Raw genomic sequence first — 24,458 nt, 5'->3', positions numbered from 1 at the left:
GGCTTCCTGAAATAGACACAGAAGGCACAGAGAACACAGGTTGGTTGTCAAGGCAGGATGACCTAGGATCCAATTGCAGAGGGGATGTGGACTGGGTTCCATTTCTCCTGGAGTTCTGGCTCCCCAGGGTAAGGAGAGTGATTCATTCACCTTTGTAGCCCTGGGGCTTCTAGTACAATGCCTGCAGAACCGTAGGAGCTGATACTACCTTTTAGTGGAATTTGAATTAAGTACATAGTTTAGATACACAGTACTGAAATGATAAACTCAGAAAAGTAGTCATCTTCACATCTTTTGGTTCACTATTCATAATTGGAAGAAGGATTAGTCATCCTTCTCCCAATTCTATTACTTGTGTTTTTATATTTCCTGCCCTTGAACCTTCGAACACATCATTTCACTCCTAAATCTCCACTATGGGTAAGCATAGAGAAAGGGAGAAATTAAACTCAGGCCAATTCTTCCTTTTTTTTTTTTTTTTTTGCAAATAACACTTTTTAAATGTTTGATGGAGATTGAAGAAATTCTTGCTATATAAAGATCTTAGGATAACTTTTTTTCTTTTCTTTTCTTTTTTTTTTTTAGACGGAGTCTTGCTCTGTCGTCCAGGCTGGAGTGCAATGGCGCGATCTCGGCTCACTGCAACCTTCGCCTCCCGGATTCATGTGATTCTCCTGCCTCAGCCTCCTGAGTAGTTGGGATTACAGGTGCCCATCACGATGCCCGCCTAATTTTTGTATTTTTAGTAGAGACGGGGTTTTACCATGTTGGTCAGGCTGGTCTTGAACTCCTGACCTCAGGTGATCCGCCCGCCTCGACCTCCCAAAGTGCTGGGATAACTTTTTTTTTTTAAGGGCTTTCTATGTATACATTATCCCAAATGACCCTGAGAAGCAGACATTTGGGCAAGATCACAAGCCAGTAAGAAGGGGAGCTGGAATTCAAGTCAGGCTGTCTGATGAGAGTGGCATTGCTACTTACTCCTCTTTTCACAATTTGGGGCTTTCATTTGTCCTTTCTTCCATACTTGCCCCAGAAATGTTTAAATACTCTGAGATACAGTGGGAACTCTATAAATAAAAGATCTCTCTGAATTTTTACATTATCAAAGCTAGATAGTTTAATGTGGCGCAAGCCACTCGGTTAGTGGAAGCAGAGGGCACGCCATCCCCAGCTCCAGTTGCAGTGAGTGGTGTTGGATTACCCACCTCTGGGATGGTCACTGCTGAGCGAAGCTGGACCCGGGACTGCAGTCAGAGAAAGCGAAGGAGCTTGGCTGCACAGAGGCAAGAACGGGCCCCGGATTTTTGCAGCCAAAATGTCATCTGGTTGGGAAAAGCCGCTTGGCAATTTGCAGCTACTAGAGGGGCGGGGGTGGGTGGAAAATGCAGCATCTTAAGTTCAAGATTCAGGGTGAAGGCTGGCTAGACTTAGCAGGGGTCTGCATCTTTAGATGAAATGTGAAAAACACCCAAGCTCAGGGACCAAATGACAGGGAGCGCTGTGCATGCAGCGACGGTAACAGGGACCCAAGGAAAGAAAACACGAGGCGCTGAAGGCGCTCCAAGAGGTCCCTGCCGTTCAGACTCTCCCCGTGGCCCGGGCGCGTCGTGCTAGGGGGGCGGCTTCTGTCCTTGGTTTCCCCTTCTTAAAAATCCAGGCGCAGGCAGGCTGAGCTCGGGTGGCTGAGACACCTTCACGTGGCGGGGGAAGGGGTGACAAGGAGAGGGAGGCCCGAGAGATTCCGCTTCACACAGGCCCGGGTCAGCACAGGGAAAAAGGCCCGCCTAGACCCGAACGGCGGGCCCGGGCCCGGCCCTGGAAGACCTCGAGCCAAGAAGAGCGAGATCCGGAGCAGCGCCGCGGCCTCATAGGAGCGCGGGGCGGGGCAGGGGGCGGGGCGGGGCCGCGGCGGGCGGGCGCGCGGGCGGCGCGGAGGGAGGGTGTCGCGCCGAGGGAAGCGGCCCGCGGCGGAGGGAGGGGAGGCCGAGTCCTGGAAGCGGAGCTCCGCGCTGGGACTGGTTCCTTCGCAGCCATTTTCTGTCCAACCAAACAGCCGATTGGAGACGGGAGCCAACCAGGGCTGCATTGGAGGTTTGTGTCTCGCTTCGGCCAATGATCGCTCCTAAACCGACTCCACTTTAGCTCGAATGAAATGTCCGTCTCCTCCCGGCGCCGTCCCCGCCGCCAACGCCGCCGCGGCCGGGGGCACTCGCCTCCCGCCCTCCCGCGCGGGCCGGGTCCGGGGCCCGCGCCTGCGAGGCCGCTCCCGCAGCGGGCCGGGCCGGGGAGCGGGCGCGGGGCCGCGGCGCGGCTCTTTGTGCGCCGGGCTGAGGAGCGGCGGGACGCGGGCCAGGCCGCCTCCCGCTCCCCGCCGTTGAGCTCCGGGCCCGAGGCCGAGGAGGGGCCGCGGGGCTGCGTCGGGGCCCCGCTCTCGACGGCTTCCCGGGCCGGCTCCATTTTGTGCGGGGAGCCGGCAGAGGGGCGGGAGACGCCGCGCGGGCCCCAGCCCCGGCCGCGGCGCGGGCCCCCGGGGGCGCCCCCCTCCCGCCCGCGGGGCTGTGGCGGAGCTCGGCGCTTTGTCTCCCCGCACATCCCGAGGGCCGCGCGGCGGGCGGGAGGCAGGCGTTGGGCGCGGGGGCCGGGGCGGCCGGGCGAGTCAGGGGATGCGCTCTGGGGGCGGCCTCCCGGCACTCGCAGTGCTGACAGGTCGCCCGGACCGGGCCGTGGGGCTGGGGCCACCCAGGCACCTGCGTGGGGAGGAAGGCATGGCTTTGGCTTCCCCGCAGTCTGGTTTGCGCGTTAAGAATGCAGCCATCTGGCGGCTTGCGGTCCCAGGACTTGCCCCGAAGGTGGGAAGGAAGCCCTTCGGATTGGACTAAGGTTTTAATCATTAGTGGTGGGAGGCGGGAGAATATGCAGGGCCTTAAGGAACGGTAGTCTTTGAGAACAAAGAATTACAGAGCACCCACAAATCATAATCTCGCTTAAAGCACTCTAACAGGATAATTTAAACAAGGTTAGGTAGCCTGCGACCTTTAAAAAAAAAATGGCATCCCACTAACCCGCATGGACCCCATAGTTCCGTGGTTCGTGCCACAAATCACTGGGGTGGTTTCATCTCTCTTAGTATGGAAACTAATCAGCAACATAAAGTGATGAAAGCAAACGGATCAATATCAGTGGCACTAATCAGTGGGGGGGGGGGGGTTATTTGTAAAGTATTGAAAGTTTAACAAAAATTCCTTAAAAGGCAAATTATTCCTTCCCTGCGCTGCTCTTGTATCTTAATTTAAGGATTACTGTATATTGATGCAAAACTCTGGTTGTTGATGCCAAAGAATGGAGGGTGGAGGAAGGGACTACTGCTTTTCTTGGATACAAATTTGCATTTCTTCAAACATTAAACAGATGTATGCATTCCCTTGAGCTTTTACATATATCAACCTGCCCTTAAGAAAATATATACCATATGAAGTGGCAGTGTTTTTCTTTAATGTACTGAATCTAAATATATACTGAATCAACTATTTGGGTGAGTGAGTGTGGTGTGACTCCCCTGTCCATACCCTCCTCCCCCATTCCAAGCAAAATACATAAATATAGCTCCCATATTTTAAGTGTTCTGAGGGCTTATTTTTTCAAAGACACCCTTTAAAAAAATAACATTTCTCGTTACAAGGAAGGACTTTTCTGAGCAGTTTTGGCGTTAAAGGATACTATTAATATTTGAAAATAAATTATAAGTTACTTTTAATATTATAGCAAATGTCAAGCAGTCTTTGCTACCTGGACCCTTTTAGTGGCATTAAAAACATTCAATTCAGTGGCTACAATTTTTTCTGCTATTTGCTAGATTTCATGCTTGGATGCGTATCAGTATATCTTCTCCCTTTAAAATTAACACTGAAAGGATGTGTTTTTGTTTTGGCATCCTACCCCTCACCCATTTAATTGTTTCCTTTGAAAAAGAGAAGGGAACAAATGAGAAATGAAACTTGTAACACTGCAATTGATACTAATTTGTTCAGCTATTTATGCCTTACAGTGAGAATGAAGTGCTATTTCGATGCAATTTTAGTCAAAAATGGTGGTGCTTCAAAATTATAAATAAGGGTCTTGATTGTGTTGCTTTTTTGATATCCTCTCAGTGCAGAATGTATCTTCATTACAGTATAACTGAGATTCTTAATTGGAAAGCATTATATTCTCAGATAATTTTTTCCTCCTCTTGAGCGATAGAATGCCTAAATGTTACTCTGAAACATTTCAGAAAACCGCCACCAAAAAATTAAGTTGATAAGGGGTGTATTTGCGTCTTGAGTGTTAATGTTTTAAGTGATTTAGATGTATAATTTTTGGTGTCTTGCATATTATATAATTTGGTCCCTGTTTGGTGTATTGTAATGAATGTTTATGATGAATATGGCTAAATTCAGGGTTATGTTGGAAAATCCATTTTCTCCTTTCCCCATGGAATTAACTTGTTTGTAAGTTCTCCAAAATAAATCTTTCAAGTCAACAAACATTTATTGGATGATGCCTTTTTATACTATTTTATACCATGCACTCCATGGATTATGAATCGTAGTCAAAATTGTACATGCCCTCTTTAATTTTATGAGATAAAAAGCCTGTAAGTGATACATTTGATATATTTTTACTACTGATAGATGTTAGGTCCTAATAGATGTTTATCTTTTAGGTTGAAATCACAAAGATTAGACACCTTTTTAGACAGGTGTTCTTCAGCACCACTGACAACACGTTGTTCTGACAGTATTTCATGACAGTAAGTATGTTTTACCATTTTGGTTGTTAATTAGATTTGAATAGTAATTGGCTGGAAATAAAATTATAACTGATTTATACTGGAGGTGCCTGATAGAATGAATGAGTTTCAAGTCTAGTCAGATAGTACCTCTGCTTATTCCTGTTGCTTCCTTATTTTCAGCTTCTTGCATATATTATTTCCCATGGGTCCCTAAGTGCTGTTGAGGCTACAGGGTAACCTGTCCCGGCTGTAAAGGGGCTGTCTGTTTAGCCAGTTAATTGAATACGTAGGGGACAGTTATGCCCAGAATGGAAAATGCTAACTCTTAAGTGCAGTAGATGTGGGAAGAAGAAAGGTGTGATGGGCCTGGGTACTTGGGAATGTCACAGAGGGATCCTGCAGACCTTGAACTGAGCCTTGAAATAGAGGGTGGGAGTGGATTGGTGAAGGGTATCACCAAAAGCAAAAGCCTGGTGGCAGGATGGGCAACTTAAGTTTAGGGGATCAGGAGTAGAGGTGCATGGTCCAGGGTAGATCTTAAAGGATAATGTAGGAAAGAGAAAGCACTTGTCCCCTCTGGATATTTAATTCTGGATGTGCTACTCTATCTCTAACCTGGGGCGGGCGTGTTACAGCTTTGGGCCAGCTATGGTTGCTTCACTCCTAAAATGAAAGAAATGCACTTAGTGATCCCTAAATAAAGCACATTCTAGCACAAAGATTTTTATTAACCATGAAGATAGAGAAAAGTAGGAAATGAGTTTGATTAGGTTAAATGTGCGATCTGCTCATGTGAAGTCACGAAAATGAGATTTGGATTTGACACAGGAGGCCTTTAGCAACCTTTGAGAATAGGTTCAAGAGTATAGAAGTGGTGTTGTGGTGAGATTAGCCTTACAACAATATGTTAAGATGGGCTGGGGTAGTAATCCAGTGGAAACAGGAAAGGGAAAGCATATCTAGGAGACGTTTTTAGAGAGGTAATAGATGAGGCAGAGCTTGAAGGAGATGGAAGAACCTAAGATGATGCTGGTATATTTAGCTGGGCAGTGTGAAAGACTGGTATTCTTCTTAGCAGAATTACAGTAGTGGAAAGGGAAATCTCCCTCCTTGCCTCCTTGCAGGGGATGGGAGAAGGTGAGTTTCATTTACCAATATCTTAAATTTGCAGTGATGGGATATTAGACATGCTGTACAGGCATGGGTTGCTTGAGTGGCAAGCAGGATATTGGTTGTAGATTTGGAATGTATGAGCATAGAAGTGATACTTAGTGAGTTCCATTAAAATAAGGGAAGAAAGAGAAGGATAACCTTGGGTGATGTTAACAATTAGGGGGTGGGAGGAAAGAATATTGCTTTGGAAATCAGAGCAGGAGAGAATTCCAAGCATAAATATATGTGGCCAGCAGTAGCCAGCACTACAAAGAACAGTCAAGTAGGATGAGGACAAGATCACTGGCAGCTTTGAAGAGTGGTTTCATTCTGGGTTGGGGTTAAAAAGTACACATTCAGGAGTTTAAATAGAAATGAAGAGGTTTCTTAACTGTCAGGGCAAGAAGGGTAGCTAGGCAAGGGTATGGGGCAGAATTAAGATTTTATATATGTACTTCTGTGTGCTTAATGAGGGAGACTAAGCATGTTTAAGGAAGAGTGAAGGAGCTGGTAGGGAGGATTGAAGATACATTAGAGAAGAGGAATCTTTGTATTATTTCTTATCCTCAGAGGGATAAAAGGAATGTAACCCAGAAAACAGGTAAAAGGGTAAATTAAGAGAGAGAGGAATCTCTGCCTGGAAGAATAATGAGAACCGTATTTGAGGGGGCAGTATTAAGATTACATTTGTCGAGTTCTGACTATGTATCTTGCACTTTGCTAAGTACTTTTTAATACAATAGCTTCCTCATAGTAACATCACTTTAAAAATGGGGAAGCTGAAAACACAAAGAGAACTCATAAACGGGGAGCCAAGCTTCAAACCCACGAAATCGGTCCTAAGAGCCAGTGCTCCTCACCGTTGTCCAGGGTGCACTTCTTTACCATCTCACAAACACCATCCTGGTTTGAGAAGCTAATTTCAGTGTTTTCAACGTATAATCGGTAGCCTTAGAATGTAAAGGGGACAAATTAAAGAAATAGGTGTAAGAACTACATGAAAAACTAGGCAGGAATGCTGTAGAGAGTAGTTGGCATCTGAGGCCCTGGATTTCAGTCCCATTTACTGTGTCACCTCAGGCAAATCATTAGCCTCATGTTCCTCAGTTTTCTCACCTGCATCACAGGCTTGTGAACATTGCATGAGGTATTTAGAAAGTGTTCAATAAATGTAAACATTAAAGAGGGCAGTATTTGTTTATGGAACAAATTATTAGCATAGTTTAAGTACAGCTACATCAAAAAAAAGAATAAAGATTTATTAGCCCGCTACCTGTTTATTTCACATCGTATTTTCAAAAATAATTCTGTCAATTCAACTAAATAATTAGAATAGTCATTAAAATGAATTTATTGGGATTTAACCACTCTTTGTCCATATTTATCGTTCCCTTGGGTCTAAGGATTCATCATTGTCCCCTTGTCATTATCCTACATGCTGTGCTCTTCCAGCCTCATTACCTGGGTGAAATCCAACACTTTCTCTTTTGTATTCTCATATCAGGCCTTTCAAGTGTCACATTGGACATATTGGCACCACTGTAAATTCACGGTCATTAGCTTCAGCTAGGCTCTATGCTGTCCAGCACTCCCCTTCCTTTCTTCTCCCATTCTCTGTGGTGACAGCTGTCTGTCTCTCCAGCTGCAAGAATCCCAGCACTATCCTTGGTCTTCCTGTAGCTCTATCAGTCAGTCACCAAGTCACCTACTAAAAAGCTGTCTAGTTGTTCTGCTTCTCTTGATCTCCAGCGCTCTCGCCCGGACCTGATGCTAAAATGATCATTATCTTGCCTGAAGTCATGCCCTGACTGCAGCATTATAGTCCTCACTGGTCTTCTGTGCCTATTTGTGCTCCCTTCCAGGTCGGTTTCTGTACTGAACTGTAGCCAGAGGGAACCTTTTTTTTTTTTTTTTTTTGAATATGGTTTGTGCTCTTCTGCTTAAAACTCTTCTTTGATTTCCTCTTGTCCACAGGACACTGCTTGATCTAGCCCCTCCTTAGCTCCTTCCAATCCACCAGTACTGTGTTTCTTGGTTTTCTCTGCCTGGAACATTCGTTTCCCACCTTTCTTTTTGTCTGACTGATTTCTATTCACCTTTCAGTCTCATTTTCAATGTCATTTCCTAAGCTAGCCTTTCTTGACCCCTCAGACTAGTGAGGTCCCTTTTGGAGTAAACTCACATAGCACATAACAAAACATCTTTGTTTTTCTTCGTACTTGGCACTAGCAATTACTTAATTATTTGTAATTATTTTAATAGCTATATATACCACTTACTGAGTATGCCCATTGTACTATGCTGTCTTTACATGGATTAGCTCCTAACCTGTACAGGAGCCCTGGGAGGTTAAGTCTTGTTCTCATCCAGCTTGTTCAAGGTCTCATGGTAAGGGGCAGGGAATTCAAATTAGGTGATTCGATTCCAGAGCCTGTGTCCTGGAAGGACTAATAGGCTCTGTTCTCTACCCCTTCACCCTGCCTCCCAGGTTATGTAACATTTGTCCTGCAAGCTGAGGACAGAGACCTTGTCTGTTGTTGACAGCTACGTGACCAGCACATAGCATGGACCTGGTAAATACTAAGCGCTCACTCAGTAAATATTTGTTGGCTGGCTTACTGAAAATCTACAGTCTGTTTTATAAATTTTTATAGGATGTTTTAGACCTGGAAAAAACCTTTGGGATGCATCTAGCAAGTTTTTTCCCATCATTCTTATATGTAGGCAAATGGCTGGCATATTCTAAGCATCAAAGATTAGGCTGATTTATTGAGTGAAAGGTACTAAGTGCCGTAGAGCTTTAAAGAACAGAACATTTGTTTTTGAATTGCAGAAAGGATAAATCAGAAAGATTCAAGGAGGATAGAGAACACTGGGATTAAAGTCTGGGGCAGGATTTTAATGGTAGAAGGATAGAGGAAAGGAAGACAGAAGGTGTGAAATGATAGAAAGCTAAAACTTGTGGAACTGAAGACACATACAGTTAAGCAGATGATGTGTGGCTTCTCTTCAAAGGAGGGAGGATGAGATCGAATGTCTGTGGGGTACACTACGTGCCAAACACTGTCTTTAGCAGCTTTCTAGTCTTTATTTAATTCTGACAACTCTAGGAAATACTTGTATCTTCACTTTTAGAAGACTGAGGTTTAGAGGGGTTAATGCTGTTAGTCCAAATGATAATCTCGTTGCTAATTCCAGTGCATGACAAGATAATATGATTTAAACTTTTTTCCTTTAATACTTTTGTTTGTGTTATATTTCTAAATTAATTCATCTCCCAGATCCGCTTGGTTATTTGAACAGTGTCTTGCTCATAGCCAATTTTAAAAGATTTACGGTATCATGTAAACACTCATTCAGGAAAGAATTTCTGTTATTCTTCCCAACCCACTGCCTGACCTCCCCACCCCAATCAAAGTTTTGTTTCCAATTGTAGGTTCTGAAACAACCACTTTGGTCCTGTCTCCTGCACCTTGATCTTCCTTAGGTCATTGTAAAAGCTAGTCAGCTCACAGCTATCATAATTGACCATTCTTTTATGGCTGTAAAAAAAATCCATCATCATGTCTATTAAAGGATACTCTCCTAGTATGTTAGCATTTTAGAATCAAAATAGCATTTGATTTTCGGGCAATGTTTCACATTCATTTGTGTTAGTTTAAGATGGGGAGGGTGGTATTGTTATTTACATTTTATACGGAAATACATTTAATTGGCAGGGATGTTTATTTTCAGGGGATCAGTAGGAGAGTCAGAATCAGGTGACTGACTTTGTTTTTTACTTCTTAGAGGCTACTAAAAAGTATCAAATAGGTACCCTATGTTCACAGATTATTAAAGGTCTGTGAATTCTATTTTCTACCCCCTTACAACAACTATATAAATTATAGAAATGTGTCTTTATCTACAGTTATATTAGGCATCACAGTCAACAGATGTATGAAAGAAACGCCATGTTATTGAAGACCTGAAAACTAGCCCAGTATTTTAATATTAAATAAAAATCCAACAGAGATGGAGAAGACATGTGTTATACAAGGACTAAAATTTTGCAGTTAATAACGTGAAGTTTATACTGGGTCCTAGGCCTTAATGAACGGTCAAATTTCTCTTTTTTGTTCAGCCTGAAGGTGTATATGAATTATACTTGATTTTTGCTATACTTTTTATTCAGATAATGCATTTAAAATTTTTTCACTCACAGATATCCTATTTTGAGTAGTAGTATTTGCAAAATAGAAAGCCTTCTAGGATCTGCCATGTTGGTGAAGTTGAATGGAGCCAGTTCAGGGCTTATGATTTACTTTTTTCCAGACTTTCCCTCTTGGAATTCTCTTAGCTCTCAGCAAAATTAATTAAGCAGGCTTTTTTTAAAATAGGAATTTTAACTCTTATTCTTGTCTGTGCAGGTAATTTTCCTATCTTTATACATAGATCTTCCTGACCCCTCCGTTTTTTTGAGACAGGGTCTCACTCTGCCATTGAGGCTGGAGTGCAGTGGTGTGATCACGGCTCACTGCAGCCTCAACCTCCTAGGCTCAAGTGATCTTCTCACCTCAACCTCTCAAGTAGCTAGGACTACAAGCACATGCCACAACGCCTGGCTAATTTTTTAATTTTTATTTTTTTAGAGACAGGGTCTCACTGTGTTGCCCAGGCTAATCTTGAATTTGTGGGCCCCAGTGATCCTCCCACCTCAGCTTCCCAAAGTGCTGGGATTACAGGCATGAGCCACACCTGGCCCTGACTTGGCACGGGGAGAGAAAATTAACCTTTGACTAGAATCAAGAGTTTATGGGCTCATTCAAAACATGGGTGTACTTTTGGCTTGCCTGGGTACAGAATTGTGCAGGGAATCCACATGCTTCTTATACCAAGTAACAGTTTGAACGGAGATATTGTCTGTTTTGGAACTTCTTTTTTTTTTTTTTTGAGACGGAGTCTGGCTCTGTCGCCCTGGCTGGAGTGCAGTGGCTGGGTCTCAGCTCACTGCAAGCTCCGCCTCCCGGGTTCACGCCATTCTCCTGCCTCAGCCTCCCGAGTAGCTGGAACGACAGGCGCCCGCCACCTTGCCTGGCTAGTTTTTTGTACTTTTTTTTTTTTTTTTTAGTAGAGACGGGGTTTCCCCGTGTTAGCTAGGATGGTCTCGATCTCCTGACCTCATGATCCGCCCGTCTCGGCCTCCCAAAGTGCTGGGATTACAGGCTTGAGCCACCGCACCCGGCCTATTTTGGAACTTCTATGAGAAAGCAAAGAAAGTTTGCAGCAGGAGCAAAAGGAAAATCAGGGTTTAGCAGGAGAGCTGGAAGTGATGGATACAGGTAGATTCCAGTTGATGACATAAGCTGATTTTTTTTTTTTTTTTAAGAGACAGGGTCTCACTGCATTGACCAGGCTGGTCTGGAACTCTTGAGCTCAAGCAGTCTTCCTGCCTCAGCTCCTGAGTAGCTGGGGCTACAGGCGTGTGACACTGTGTCCAGCTTTATTAAGCTGATCATCATTCCAGGGATAAATTAGGTTATAAGTCAGGGTTGCCAGTGGTACTATATTTGAAGATTATGCACTTGAAAAGAAAGAGGCATATAGTTTAGATTCATTTCCTTGTCGTTATTGGCCTTATGCTTATCATTTAGGGAAGATGGATAGGAAAATCTTGAATCGTGGACAAATTGTGGGAAAGTTTCCAAATCAAGAAATATAGGCTGGTTGTGGTGACTGATGCCTGTAATCTCAGCATTTTGGGAGGCTGAGGTAGGCGGATTGCTTGAACCCAGGAGTTCCCGACCAGCCTGGGCAACATAGCAAAACCCCGTCTCTACTAAAAATACAAAAAAATTGGCTAGACGTGGTGGTGCATGCCTGTAGTCCAACTACTCTGGAGGCTGAGGTGGGAGGATTGCTTCAGCCTGGGAGGTTGAAGCTGTAGTGAGCTGTGATCATGCCACCGCATTCCAGCCTAGGTGACAGAGTAAGACCCCATCTCAAAAAAATCATTAATTTTTTAAAAAAGAAATATAAATTCTCTTTTAGTAAGCTTAAGGCTATGAAAAGTATAATTGACCCATCATCCTGTGACAGTTTATAAGTGTTGAATCTGTTACGTTTGTTAGTACTTTGAAAAGTATTAAAAAACTTTTTCTCCTCATAGATGGATGGTGACAGTTCTACAACAGATGCTTCTCAACTAGGAATCTCTGCAGACTATATTGGAGGAAGTCATTATGTTATACAGCCTCATGATGGTAAGCAAGCCACAGTTAGAACCAAATTCACAAGATGAAGCAAGTTAGAAAGTGGACATTTCATTAATATGGTGTTCTAGGTTAGTTTTGTCTTTATAGGAAAATTTACAGTCTTGTGTTACAGTTCAATGAGAAAGTCTAAAAAGGCGTACCATGCTATTTCTATTAGAAATAGTCTTCAAAAGAATGAGTCCTTGAAAAGATTTTTACTATAAAAATACACCTTGTCTAAAACCTGTACAGTTTCTTTTGAAATTTGTTACTGACTTCCTGTTTAAATGTTAAATATGAGAAATTTATAATCAATTGATAGGGTAACTAAAATAATTATTTAGAGGGTGAGTTAAATTTCTAGCTATTGTATTTCTTGCACTTATGATTTATTTTTGGTTTTCATTCAGTATTAACTTTGAACTATGTCAGGTATCGGAATGGTAGTGTTGGCTCGGTGTGGTGCTCATGCCTATAATCCCAGCAGTTTGGGACGGCAAGGTGGGCAGATCACTTGAGCTCAGGAGTTCGAGACCACCCTGGGCAACATGGTGAAGCCCCACCTCTACAAAAAAATTAAAAAATTAGCTGGGCTTGGTGGCATGTACCTGTGGTCCCAGCTACTTAGGGGGCTGGGGGCTGAAGTGGGAGGATCACTTGAACCTGGGAGGTAGAAGCTTCAGTGAGCCGTGTTTGCACCACTGCACACTCCAGCCTGGGTGACAGTGAGACCCTGTCTCAAAAAAACAAAACCAAAAACGACAGTGTTATGTTGGCCTATCAGAAATAATTTACTTTTGTGGCATTTTGATTTGTAAGAAAAATATTTTTTTTTGAGATGGAGTCTTGCTCTGTCACCCAGGCTAGAGTGCAGTGGTGCAGTCTTGGCTCACTGCAACCTCCACCTCCCGGATTCAAGCGATTCTCCTGCCTCAGCCTGCCCATTAGCTGAGATTACAAGGGCTCACCACTATGCCCAGCTAATTTTTTTTATTTTTAGTAGAGACAGGGTTTTGCGATGTTGGTCAGGCTGGTCTCGAACTCGTGACCTCAGGTGATCTGCCTGCTTCAGTCTCCCAAAGTGCTGGGATTATAGTCATGAGCCACCACGCCTGACCTGATTTGTAAAATTTTTTAAAACTGGGATATATTTTTAGAAGAAACTTGCCAGAGGGATTAAATTCATCCTGAAACAGATATTCAAATAAATTAATTCTGATAACATCATTTTAAACACACAAAAACATAAATTGAATCAACTTAGGTGCCTTGCCTACTTACTTAGTACATATGAAGAGTGGGCAGTTTACTTACAGGATACTGCATTTAGTCGTAAAAGGATGTTATTGGTACTGCGCAAGCTTCAGTTATAGCTAAATTTATATAATTCACAAAGTCACTTGTATGAACAGTTGGATCACTGCTATAGCTTTGTTCAAAAACTAGTTACATTAGTAATCCAACTAGATCAGTAATATTCAAGTCCAGTTTTTCTATTCTTTATAGAATTTTATATAAACTTTATATAGACAACTTTATATCAACTTTAAAAAAGTTTTATATAGACTTTTACATAAATGAGTTTATATAAACTTGGGTTTGGAGAAACATACAACCTCTTAATCTAGTAATATTGAAATAGCCATAGGTTACAGTCTGTAAGTTTTATAGCTAAGTCATCCAATAAATATTTATGAGTACCTACTCTATGGAAGGTACTATACCAAGCTGTAGGAAACACAAAGCTGATTTGTGACATCAAGTAGCAAAAATCTAATAGAGAAATGAGGAATAATAAAAATTCTAAAACTGTGTAAGAGAAAAGGCATAGAGAAACACTTATATTTTATGAAAAGATCATTTTTGAAGGTGCTATGGAGATGTTATTTGAGATTTTTGGAGAATGGGCAAGTAGGATTTTAGCGGGTATATTTGAGGATAAAAATCATTCTAGGCAGTGAGTCTGAAATTAATAAAGAAGTTCAGTTCTGGCTCTGTAAAAATTATGAAGAGACTTGCTGTCCTAATCCCTAAATAAGGGTTAAGAGATGAACCAGAATGATTTTATTCAGTGGATCTTTTTGGTAGTTTTTTCTATCTTGAAATAGAAATAATAAGAAGCTTTAAACCTAAATATTTTTATTTCTTTAGATACTGAGGACAGCATGAATGATCATGAGGACACAAATGGTTCAAAAGAAAGTTTCAGAGAACAAGATATATATCTTCCAATAGCAAATGTGGCTAGGATAATGAAAAACGCCATACCTCAAACAGGAAAGGTAATGTAAAGGAGAAATTTAACTAGGTTTTACAAGGGAAACACGAAACTACATAAATTCATAGGTCATGGGTACAGTTAACTGTTGATTTCAATCATTCAGGCTTTCGGCAAATCAAGTATTTCTTTCATGTCTACATACACAGTTACTGAACGGTATCCCATTTTCAATTCTGTCATGTCCCTAAATGTTCTCCCCTCTCCCACTTATTGGAGGCAGATAAAATAGAATTTAGACTGCTTTTTTTTTTTTTTTTTAAAGACAGATTTTCACTCTTGTTGCTCAGGCTGAAGTGCAATGGTAGAATCTCGGCTCACTGCAACCTCCGCCTCCCAGGTTCAAGCAATTCTCTTGCCTCAGCCTCACGAGTAGCTGGGATTACAGGCATGCACCACCATGCCCAGCTAATTTTGTATTTTTACTGGAAATGGGGTTTCTCCGTGTTGGTCAGGCTGGTCTTGAACTCTTGACCTCAGGTAATCTGCCTGCCTCGGCCTTCCAAAGTGCTGGGATTATAGACATGAGCCACTGTGCCTGGCCCGACTGTTTTAAAAAATAGGTACGTTGTCAGAACTATCAGGTTTGGGTGTATGAAGCTGTAACTTCTTTTTTTTTTTTTTTTTTGAGATGGAGTTTCACTCTTATTGCCCAGGCTGGAGTGTAATGGCGCAATCTCGGCTCATCGCAACCTCCACCTCCCAGGTTCAAGCGATTCTCCTGCCTCAGCCTCCCCTAGTAGCTGGGATTACAGGCATGTGCCACCATGCCTGGCTAATTTTGTATTTTTAGTAGAGACGGGGTTTCTCCATGTTGGTCAGGCTGGTCTCGAACTCCCGACCTCAGGTGATCCACACACCTCAGCCTCCCAAAGTGCTGGGATTACAGGTGTGAGCCACTACCCAGCCTGAAGCTGTAACTTCTATAATGTTGCAGCAAATTTAGGTCGTATTGGTCTGATATAGGTGTAATAAGAATTTTCCAAAACAAATTCTGGTATTTGGAAACAGCTATTTTTACATCATTATAGATACTAAGATACATTTTTTTTTAAGTAGTTTTGTCTTCTTAGAACTTTTAAAAACTCATTGTCACTGCTCATCACTTGGTCTGAATTAAAATTCACATGTTTTATATCATTTTCTATTGGTAATTTTTCTGTCATTTTATAATTTAAAAAGACTTATGGAAGTAATAAAGCTTGCAAATAAATATACTATTAAAATACATCCCTAAGCCTAGAACTTTCAGTTTGAGAATTTTGTCCTTATGTTTTAAGGGAAAAAAAGCACAAATGCTGATTATTGCTTACATAGGCTATGGCTGCCACTGGTCAGTACCATAGTCACAAGCCATGTGCTCAGAAGTACCTGAAATGTGGCTGGTCTGAAGGGAGATGTGCTGCAAATTTGAAACACCAGATTTTGAAGACTTAGTATGAAGAAAAGAATTAAAATTTCTCATTTAAAAATTGATTCTATGTTTAAATGGTAATAATTTTGATATATTGGGTTAAATATATTAAAATTAATTTTACTTTTGTTTTGATATGGCTACTAGAGAATCTAAACTTCATATGTGGCTCACATTATATTATCTTGCTTGACTGCATTTGTGCAGTTCTTGCTTACTTTCTCCAGTATGTAAAATAGGCATGGTGGTGAAAGACAGTGTGTTTCAGCAGGGATTTTGAGTGGTATTGCTGTTACAGGTGGCTTTGCAGTTGCTTGATTAATCCATTGGAGTTTCATTTTTAGACCCCCAGACCCTTAAGGGAAAAATTGTTTTTATAATGAAATGGCAGATGTGTGCTTCTTTAGGCAGGCTTTTTAGTAAACTCAAAACCTGTATCTGACACTGTGTATCCCAAATAATAAAAAAGTCAAAGTCACCATATGTTATTATTTCTCTTTTTCAAGCCTTTTGTGAATTCACTTCTCTGCTAGGGCAGAGAAGTGGTACCTAAGTCACCCACAAAATATGCATGGTGGAATTGATTTTCCGGGGGTACTGGGTTAGTAAGAGTTTTCATCCTCTGTGGGGTGGTAGGAACATCCAGTGATTGCTGTTTTATATCTTTTTAAAATTTTTTAAATTTTTTTTTGAGACAGAGTCTCACTCTTTTTGCCTAGGCTGGAGTGCAGTGGCTCAATCTCAGCTCACTGCAACCTCTGCCTCCTGGGTTCAAGCAGTTCTCCTGCCTCAGCCTCCTGAGCAACAGCAATTACAGGCACCCGCCACCATGCCTGGGTAATTTTTTGTACTTTTAGTGGAGATGGGGTTTCGCCATGTTGGTCAGGCTGGTCTCGAACTCCTGACCTCAGGTGATCCGCCCACCTCAGCCTCCCAAAGTGCTGGGATTACAGGCATGAGTCACTGTGCCTGGTGCTCTTTTATATCTAAATTAGACTTGTTTTCTGTAAATAGTTGTCAAGGCTTCTTTCAGTTGTATTTTAGTTTTTATTCTGACTCTGAGGTGTAGACTTTTGATAGCACACATTGTGTTAATGTTACAGCATATATTTACGAGATTAAATAGTCATCAGGTGAAGAGGTGTTCTTCTGAATAGGCTTTGATTTTTGTAGGTTGTTAGGAAGGTGATGGTTATAGTTTCTGTAATTTACCTATGATTTTCTCTTCAGATTGCAAAAGATGCCAAAGAATGTGTTCAAGAGTGTGTGAGTGAGTTCATCAGCTTTATAACATCTGAGGCAAGCGAAAGGTGCCATCAAGAGAAACGGAAAACAATCAATGGAGAAGATATTCTCTTTGCTATGTCTACCTTAGGCTTTGACAGTTATGTGGAACCTCTGAAATTATACCTTCAGAAATTCAGAGAGGTAAATAAAATGTCTCCCATTGTGCTTTTTTTTTTCCTTCTTCTTTTTTTATTTTTTTGAGATGCAGTATCGCTCTGTTGCCCAGGCTGGAGTGCAGTGGCAAGATCTCGGCTCACCACAACCTCTGCCTCCTGGGTTCAAGCAACTCTCCTGCCTCAGCCTCCTGAGTAGCTGGGACTACAGGCATGTGCCACCATGCCCAGCTAAGTTTTGTATTTTTAGTAGAGACGGGGTTTCACCATGTTGGCCAGGCTGGTCTCAAACTCCTGACCTCAGGTAATCTACCTGCCTAGGCCTCCCAAAGTGCTGGGATTACAGGTGTGAGCCACCATTCCCAGCCCTCTTTGTGCTTTTAAGAAAATAAGAGACGTTATTTACTTCAACTTTTTAAATGTATTATTTGTTTAAAAAATTCATTTTGTAGTACATTATGTAACATTTCTCAGAATTATTTAATTGGTTATATCAGCAGTCCGCAACCTTTTTGGCACCAGGGACCTGTTCTGCGGAAAGCAATTTTTCCATGGACTGGGGTCAGGGGAGGGGTGCGAGGGGCAGATGGCTTCAGGATGAAACTGTTCCACCTCAGATCATCAGGCATTAGTTAGATTCTCATAAGGAATGCATAGCCTAGATCCCTTGCATGCGCAGTTCACAATAGGTTCGAGCACCTATGAGAATCTAACATGGCCACTGATCTGACTGGAGGAGGAGCTCGGGTGGTAGTGCTGGATTACCAGACCCGCACCTCCTGCTGTGTGGCTGGGTTCTTAACAGGCCACGGACCCTCATCAGTCTGCAGCCTGGGGTTTGGGGATCACTGACTTATATTACAGTACTTAAATAGTAAGTCCTTTCTTTTTCCCTTTGTTTATTACTAACTATAGCATAGTTATATAATGATTTAAGGCACAGACTTTGGATTCAGACTACCAGGAGGCTGAATCCCAGCTCTGCCACAGGCAAATTCTGTGGCCTTGGACAGATTATTTAATTACTTTAGGCTTTGGTTTCCTCTTCTGTAAAATGAGGCTAATGAGTACCTATATCATAGAATTATTGATGGGACTAAATAAATAATGTTCAGTGCTCATTAATGTTACTTCTTGCTGCTATTGTTAATTTAAAAGAAGATAATAAAAAGAGGAAGGTATAATCATGTCTTTCTTATTATTGATTGAATTCTTCTTCTTAGGTTTATCTTTGCTTGTAGGAATGGATTTTGTGAAAAGGAATTGAGTTTAGCATATTTATTTCCACATGCCAGCTTAGGTGTCAGATTCACATTACTTTCAAAATATATTCTTAATATCTTTAGTGTTTGAATCCCATTAAATTAGTGATATTTGCATGGAATGATTGAAGTAGGAAAAGAATGTGTAAATTCCTGACAGTATTTTTACAAATCTTCAGTATCATAGGAACCTAGAAGTATTTGGCCAAACTAATTTAGGAATTTTTAACTCTCAACTTGCTGCAGTACTGCCCAGTTGACTGAGAGGCATATATATACTTAAGTGATCACTTGGATCATTTGTAGATTTATAAGCTCAATATTGGTGGTATTTTGCAGATTTCTTCATCTGTAAGTAGAGTTCTCTTACCCCTTTGATATGGTGTGGAATTAGAAGAATTTATTTTTATCTGTACTCTGTTTTCTAGGTCATTACTCTGTCTTGTTAATGATTACAGCTTATATTAAAAGTTAGCCTTTTGAAAGCATTCTTCATATGTAATTAACTAGACATGTTAATAAATACTCTGCTTAGAGTTTGTAATAATAGAAGCTCCTAATTTTAGGCAATAAGTAAGCATTCGTGTTTGGAAGACAATTTCATTTGAATATCAGTGACTTTTTTTTTTTCCTTCCTCAGGCTATGAAAGGAGAAAAGGGAATTGGTGGAGCAGTCACAGCTACAGATGGACTAAGTGAAGAGCTTACAGAGGAGGCATTTAGTAAGCATTCTTATAATACAAGTCATGTAGATTGTTAGCAGTGATTCATACTAAGTGTCTAATGGTATTTTTGGAATGTCAGCACTGAGTATTTTGACAAAGCACTATTTTAAATAGTTCTTATCAGTTCATGCCCTTTTATTTGAAGTCAGTGAGTGATAAGTGTAGAAGAGTTTAATTCTGTAGACATTATAACCTTTCACTGATAGTTCTGACTGAGTTCCGTAGCCCCTAGTTTATGGTGAAGATTCATATGAGATAGGAATATTAAGGAATTGTAGTTTGTAATATAAAATCTTATGATTTAAATAAATTTGAACTGTTTTTTTTTTTTTAATTGAGTATCATGTTGTCATATTGGTGAAATAAAAGGGCTATGGTGAGTCAATTTCTCATTATATATATTTCTCATATGTAAACTATATGCTGCTCAGTTATATGTTGCTCCCAGCCAAACATCATGGTGTAGTGTAATCATGAATCAGAAACTTCAAGTAGTCTGTCTACAGATTTGTACACATGGGCAGTTAGCTAAGATACATGTTAGAGATAGGAAAATTGAAAAACACAATATAAAATAATGTGGTTTTTAGATTTTTTTTTAACATTTTTAAAAACATTTTTTAAAATGGAAAATTGGAGGATTTATTATTTTGTCCAAGGCTACATCATTGATATGGGGCAGAATTGTAATGAGACATTAATGGTACAACCTTAAGATTCAGCCCATGAAAGTAGATACAGTTCTTTTCCCTCTTTAACTAATTTTTTTTCTTTTAGCTAACCAGTTACCAGCTGGCTTAATAACCACAGACGGTCAACAACAAAATGTTATGGTTTACACAACATCATATCAACAGGTACAGTCCTTTATATTTTAAACGCTTAAAAAATTTGCTTGTATTGGCAGGGCCCTGTGGTTCACACCTATAATCCCAGTACCTTGGGAGGCTGAGGCGGGTGGATCACCTGAGGTCAGAAGTTCGAGACCAGCCTGGCCAACATGGTGAAACCCTGTCTCTACTAAAAATACAAAAATTAGCCGGGTGTCGTGGCGGGTACCTGTAATCCCCGCTACTCGGAGGCTGAAGCGGGAGAATCGCTTGAACCTCAGAGGTGGAGGTTGCAGTGAGCTGAAATCACACCACTGCACTCCAGCCTGGGCAATAGAGTGAGACTCTGTCTCAAAAAAAAAAAAATTTTTTTTTTTGATTATACCTATTGATATAGTTAATTTCAACACATTATAAGGACCTGATAAAGAAGGTTATTAAAATTGTGTTTTCTCAATATAGATAACTGTATATAGTGTTCTCTTAATAGTTAAAAATAAGCATATGTTCATATTTCCATAGGAGATTTCTAGAAAGATACACCAGAAATGGGAAGGAGACTTACTTGTTATTGTCTTTTTATTCACTGAATTTTTATAATATGGATATTGTACTTTAATCTCCTTTTCTTTAATTTTGTCCAATTTAAATTTTCTAATCTTAGATTTCTGGTGTTCAGCAAATTCAGTTTTCATGATCTGAAGAAATGATGGAATGGGAAGTGTAGAGAAATGAGAGTCTGTATGATTCTGGAACAGAGACATCAGAAGGAAAGACTGGTGAAAAGATGTATCTTTGTATATTAATAGCTGTAATGTAGCTTCCTGATGCTTGACTAATTGAGGTGTTAATTCTGACTTGAGAATCTTTTTCATGAATGATTTTAAAGAAAAATTTGGATTTTAAAGGTATTAAAATATTTTTGTTTTGTACGAGAGTTTGTTGCTCTGTATGACTCCTGTATGCATTGTATATTGCAATTTATTACTGTCAGAGATTTGTAGACAGTTTCTTATTTTCATATTGAATCATGTTACTTTTGTAATTCAAGTAAGCAGCTGGGTTAATTCATGATGTTTGCCCTTTTAATAAAATATAAGGGTAGAGTTCATTTTGAATGCAAGTTGCCTTTATTACAAATTTGAGTTTGTCTTGGTTATACCTTGCATGATAACCTAGCTAGATTTCTAGCATTTGCTGTATTTATTAAAATTATTTTTTTTTGGTAAAACATTAATAGTTTAAGCAGCATCATTTTTTTGAAAAATGTAATTGAATAAGTGTGAATGCAGAAGCAAATATTGTCTGCCCTATTAAACTTGGTGCCCGTTAACAGTGTTTACACTGTTCATCGTGCCTGTTAATGTAGTTTTAGTTATTGGAGCTTTTTTAAGACTAGATTTGGTTTTGAGTTACATTTTTAAGAATGTTGGAATACATTTAAGTTTAATGTAGTCCTAGTGCTCTTGAAATGGTGCCCCTTTCATTTGGTACATGATTTTGTTTCAAATCATATCTTCAAGTACTATAGTATCCTCTTACAGAAGAGGAATTTTATAGTCTGATGGTAAATGTCTTCATTTTACCTTTTTAATTGAAACGTCAAGTTTCCTGTTATACTATGGAAACCAAGAAACATCAGACATCATTGCGTGTATAGACCTTTTACATGGGTGAGTGAATGAAATGGAGAACAGAGTGAGTGCTGTGAACGGTGTGAAGTAGAAGCTGCCAACTTCTAGTGTGTTGTCTTCATCTTTGCAATAAACTAAACTTAGATAATGTAACTTTGTATAATTTAGTAGTATGTACTTGGATTGTTTCTTTTTGAAAAGTGAAGATTTGTATTTTCTCATCTATTCTTTTTCGTGTTAATTAACTTGAGGGTTTTTTTTTTTAAGTTTTTAATATCAAAAATTGCTATTGTATAGTTTGCCTAAAAGGAAGTTGGAGTGAATATCATCTTTGAAGGACACTCAAATTTATAAGGTTGAAGCAATTTCCCAGATATAGGCTGAATAGAAACATTTACTTTGCCAGAAGGACCGTTAGGAGTATATTTGGGCTAATCAGAGGTTAATAATGCCCTCATCTCCTACTATTCATTTAAAAAGCAATCTTCATTATAGTAAATTCAAATAGGAAAAAATGGGGGAGTAGTTAAGCAAAATCAACAATCATCCTACTGTGTTGAAAGAACCAATGTTAATATTTTGATAAATATCATTTGTCCGTTTACTTTGCTAAATATGTATATTTTTATAAAAGTCGGCTCATATGTGCATACCGTTTTGTAACCTGCTTTTTTCACTTAACAATATATTGGGAACATCTTTTCCAGGTCATACATAGTCTTCTGCATCATTTTTATTGGTTTATTATTCTGTTGTATGACTCAATCATAATTTATTTAATCTTCTATTGGATATTTTGACTACATCTTTTCACAGTTATAAACAGCACTTCACTGAATCTCATGTACATCCATGACTATTTTCTTAAATTCTTAGAATTGCTGGGTTACCAAATATGCAAACTTTTAAGGCTTTTGATACTTCGTTATGAGTGTGTTTTTGAGATATTTTCTACTTGATCCAAGCAGTATGTCACTATATAACTGGTAAAAGCACTTGTTCTTTGATTAACAGATACTGTCTCTAGAATTAGTTTACAGATTAATATATGTTCAAGTAGACAATGAAGATAAAAAAGGAATTTGAGGCCAGGCACGGGGTTGCTCATGCCTATAATCCCAGCACTTTGGGAGGCTGAGGCAGGCGGATCACTTTCAGGTCAGGAGTTTTGAGACCAGCCTGGCCAACATGGAGAACCTCCTGTCTCTACAAAAAATACAAAAATTAGCAGGTTGTGGTGGTGCACACCTGTAGTCCCAGCTACTCTGGTGGCTGAGGCATTATCCCTTGAACCTGGGAGGTGGAGTCTGAAGTGAGCCGAGATTGTGCCACTGCACTCCAGCCTGGGTGATACAGCGAGACTCTTGTCTCAAAAAAAAAAAAACCCAGGAATTTGAGTAAATTTTAAATTAGTATATACTACAACAAATTTCCAAACTTCGTAATTTGCTAGTACTGCTAACTAAAACTTTACACCAGGTAAAATCAGGTCACCTTTGTTTGTATTGACTTCATTGTTGTTGGACTTCATACTCTGATGGGAAAGAAAATGGACATTCTGAATGTGTCAGGTGTATAATATCCTAATTTATGCTTGTCAGAGCTGGGGTCTGTGTCTTCCTTGGCCCATGTTGCATTTAACTGAATGTCATGTTTTCTCCTCTGAAACTTATGTATGCAAGCTCCCATGTTAACCTATTATAAAAATGTTTTTTATAATTTTGTAAACATTGCTTTCTTGAGTATCTAAGAGAGAAATGAGTTTCCGTGAGTGAGTTCCAGGTAGAAGAAGGGGACTTAGGTAGTTTCTGTCTTAGGTGGCTTCTATTTATCCATCCTCATTACCTCACTCTAATAGAGATGCTTTAAAATCCTAGAGTCCAGTGAGGATTGTTTTTTAAATGCTGCCTTCCTAATGTCACATACTTTAGTATGACAATGTTTGAAGCTATTTGTATTTTTTCCCCTCCTACACTGTATTACATGTGCAGTGTTTTCCTTTCTTCAAAAACATGCCTTATTGCCTGTTTTCTGGGTTGCCTTAGTGAGTTAAAGGAATACCAATTAATTTTAATAATTCTAATTGAATATAGTAATGAGCACCTAATTAAAAGGACTTCTATAGCAGTAGAAATTAGGCATGAAAAGTGGAAAGAATAGTTTCTCCCATTTGCTAAGAATGAAATCTTGCAGTGCAAGAGTTTTAAAAAATATTTTCTCTTAAGGAAAATTGTTATTTTAACAATCTAAACAAGATGTTTGTTGCTTTATATGATAAAATACCCTTTAAATGATTCAAGTAAGTGATAATTAGGCAGCTTAGAGGGCTTTAAAAGACAAGTGATACTGGGTAAAATCTATTTTACTAGTCTATTTTAAATGTACTTTTTGGTCTCCCTGAATTAGCTGATAAATTAATTTACGTAAGTTAATAATTTGTATTTATTGACCTTAAACTCCTATATGCTTGTGAGTAAAAAATGGAACTCTAACTTTGTTTTTTAAGGAACTAGACTACATTGCCTGAAAAATATTCAGTTTTAATTTATGTTTTCTTTTAGAGCTAGAAATGTTACTTTACCAAGTTTAGCTCTATCTTGATTGGGAAGCTCCAGTCGCCCCTGATCTCGTCTTGGCTCCTTATGCCAAGTTCTTTGCCTCCCCCATCCACCTGCCATGACCTTAAACACATGGGCTTCCCTCTGCCTAGCTAAGTCCCACTCATTCTTCGGGTCTTAACTTCATCAGAAAAGGTC

General features: G+C 40.1%; 1 protein-coding gene across 2 annotated transcripts; it reads left to right on the top strand.

The window, feature by feature from the left end:
* Window positions 1-1,945: 1,945 nt before the first annotated feature.
* NFYB (nuclear transcription factor Y subunit beta) lies at window positions 1,946-22,712 on the top strand. Of its 2 annotated transcripts, XM_023190839.1 has the most exons (9): window positions 1,959-2,094; window positions 4,706-4,792; window positions 8,415-8,499; window positions 12,075-12,168; window positions 14,311-14,441; window positions 17,082-17,279; window positions 19,154-19,235; window positions 20,016-20,095; window positions 20,733-22,712. In XM_023190839.1, the coding sequence occupies exons 3-9, from the start codon at window positions 8,491-8,493 to the stop codon at window positions 20,763-20,765; spliced, it is 627 nt and encodes a 208-aa protein (XP_023046607.1). In that variant the 5' UTR covers window positions 1,959-2,094; window positions 4,706-4,792; window positions 8,415-8,490; the 3' UTR covers window positions 20,766-22,712. The 2 variants fall into 2 exon arrangements, with proteins under 2 accessions (XP_023046684.1, XP_023046607.1); XM_023190916.1 differs by lacking the exon at window positions 8,415-8,499 and having other exon boundaries at window positions 1,946-2,094.
* Window positions 22,713-24,458: the final 1,746 nt, after the last annotated feature.

Source organism: Piliocolobus tephrosceles, chromosome 10 (genome assembly GCF_002776525.5).
Source record: "Piliocolobus tephrosceles isolate RC106 chromosome 10, ASM277652v3, whole genome shotgun sequence".
Taxonomy (NCBI): Eukaryota; Metazoa; Chordata; class Mammalia; order Primates; family Cercopithecidae; genus Piliocolobus; species Piliocolobus tephrosceles.
This window is presented reverse-complemented; position numbering and strand designations above follow the sequence as displayed.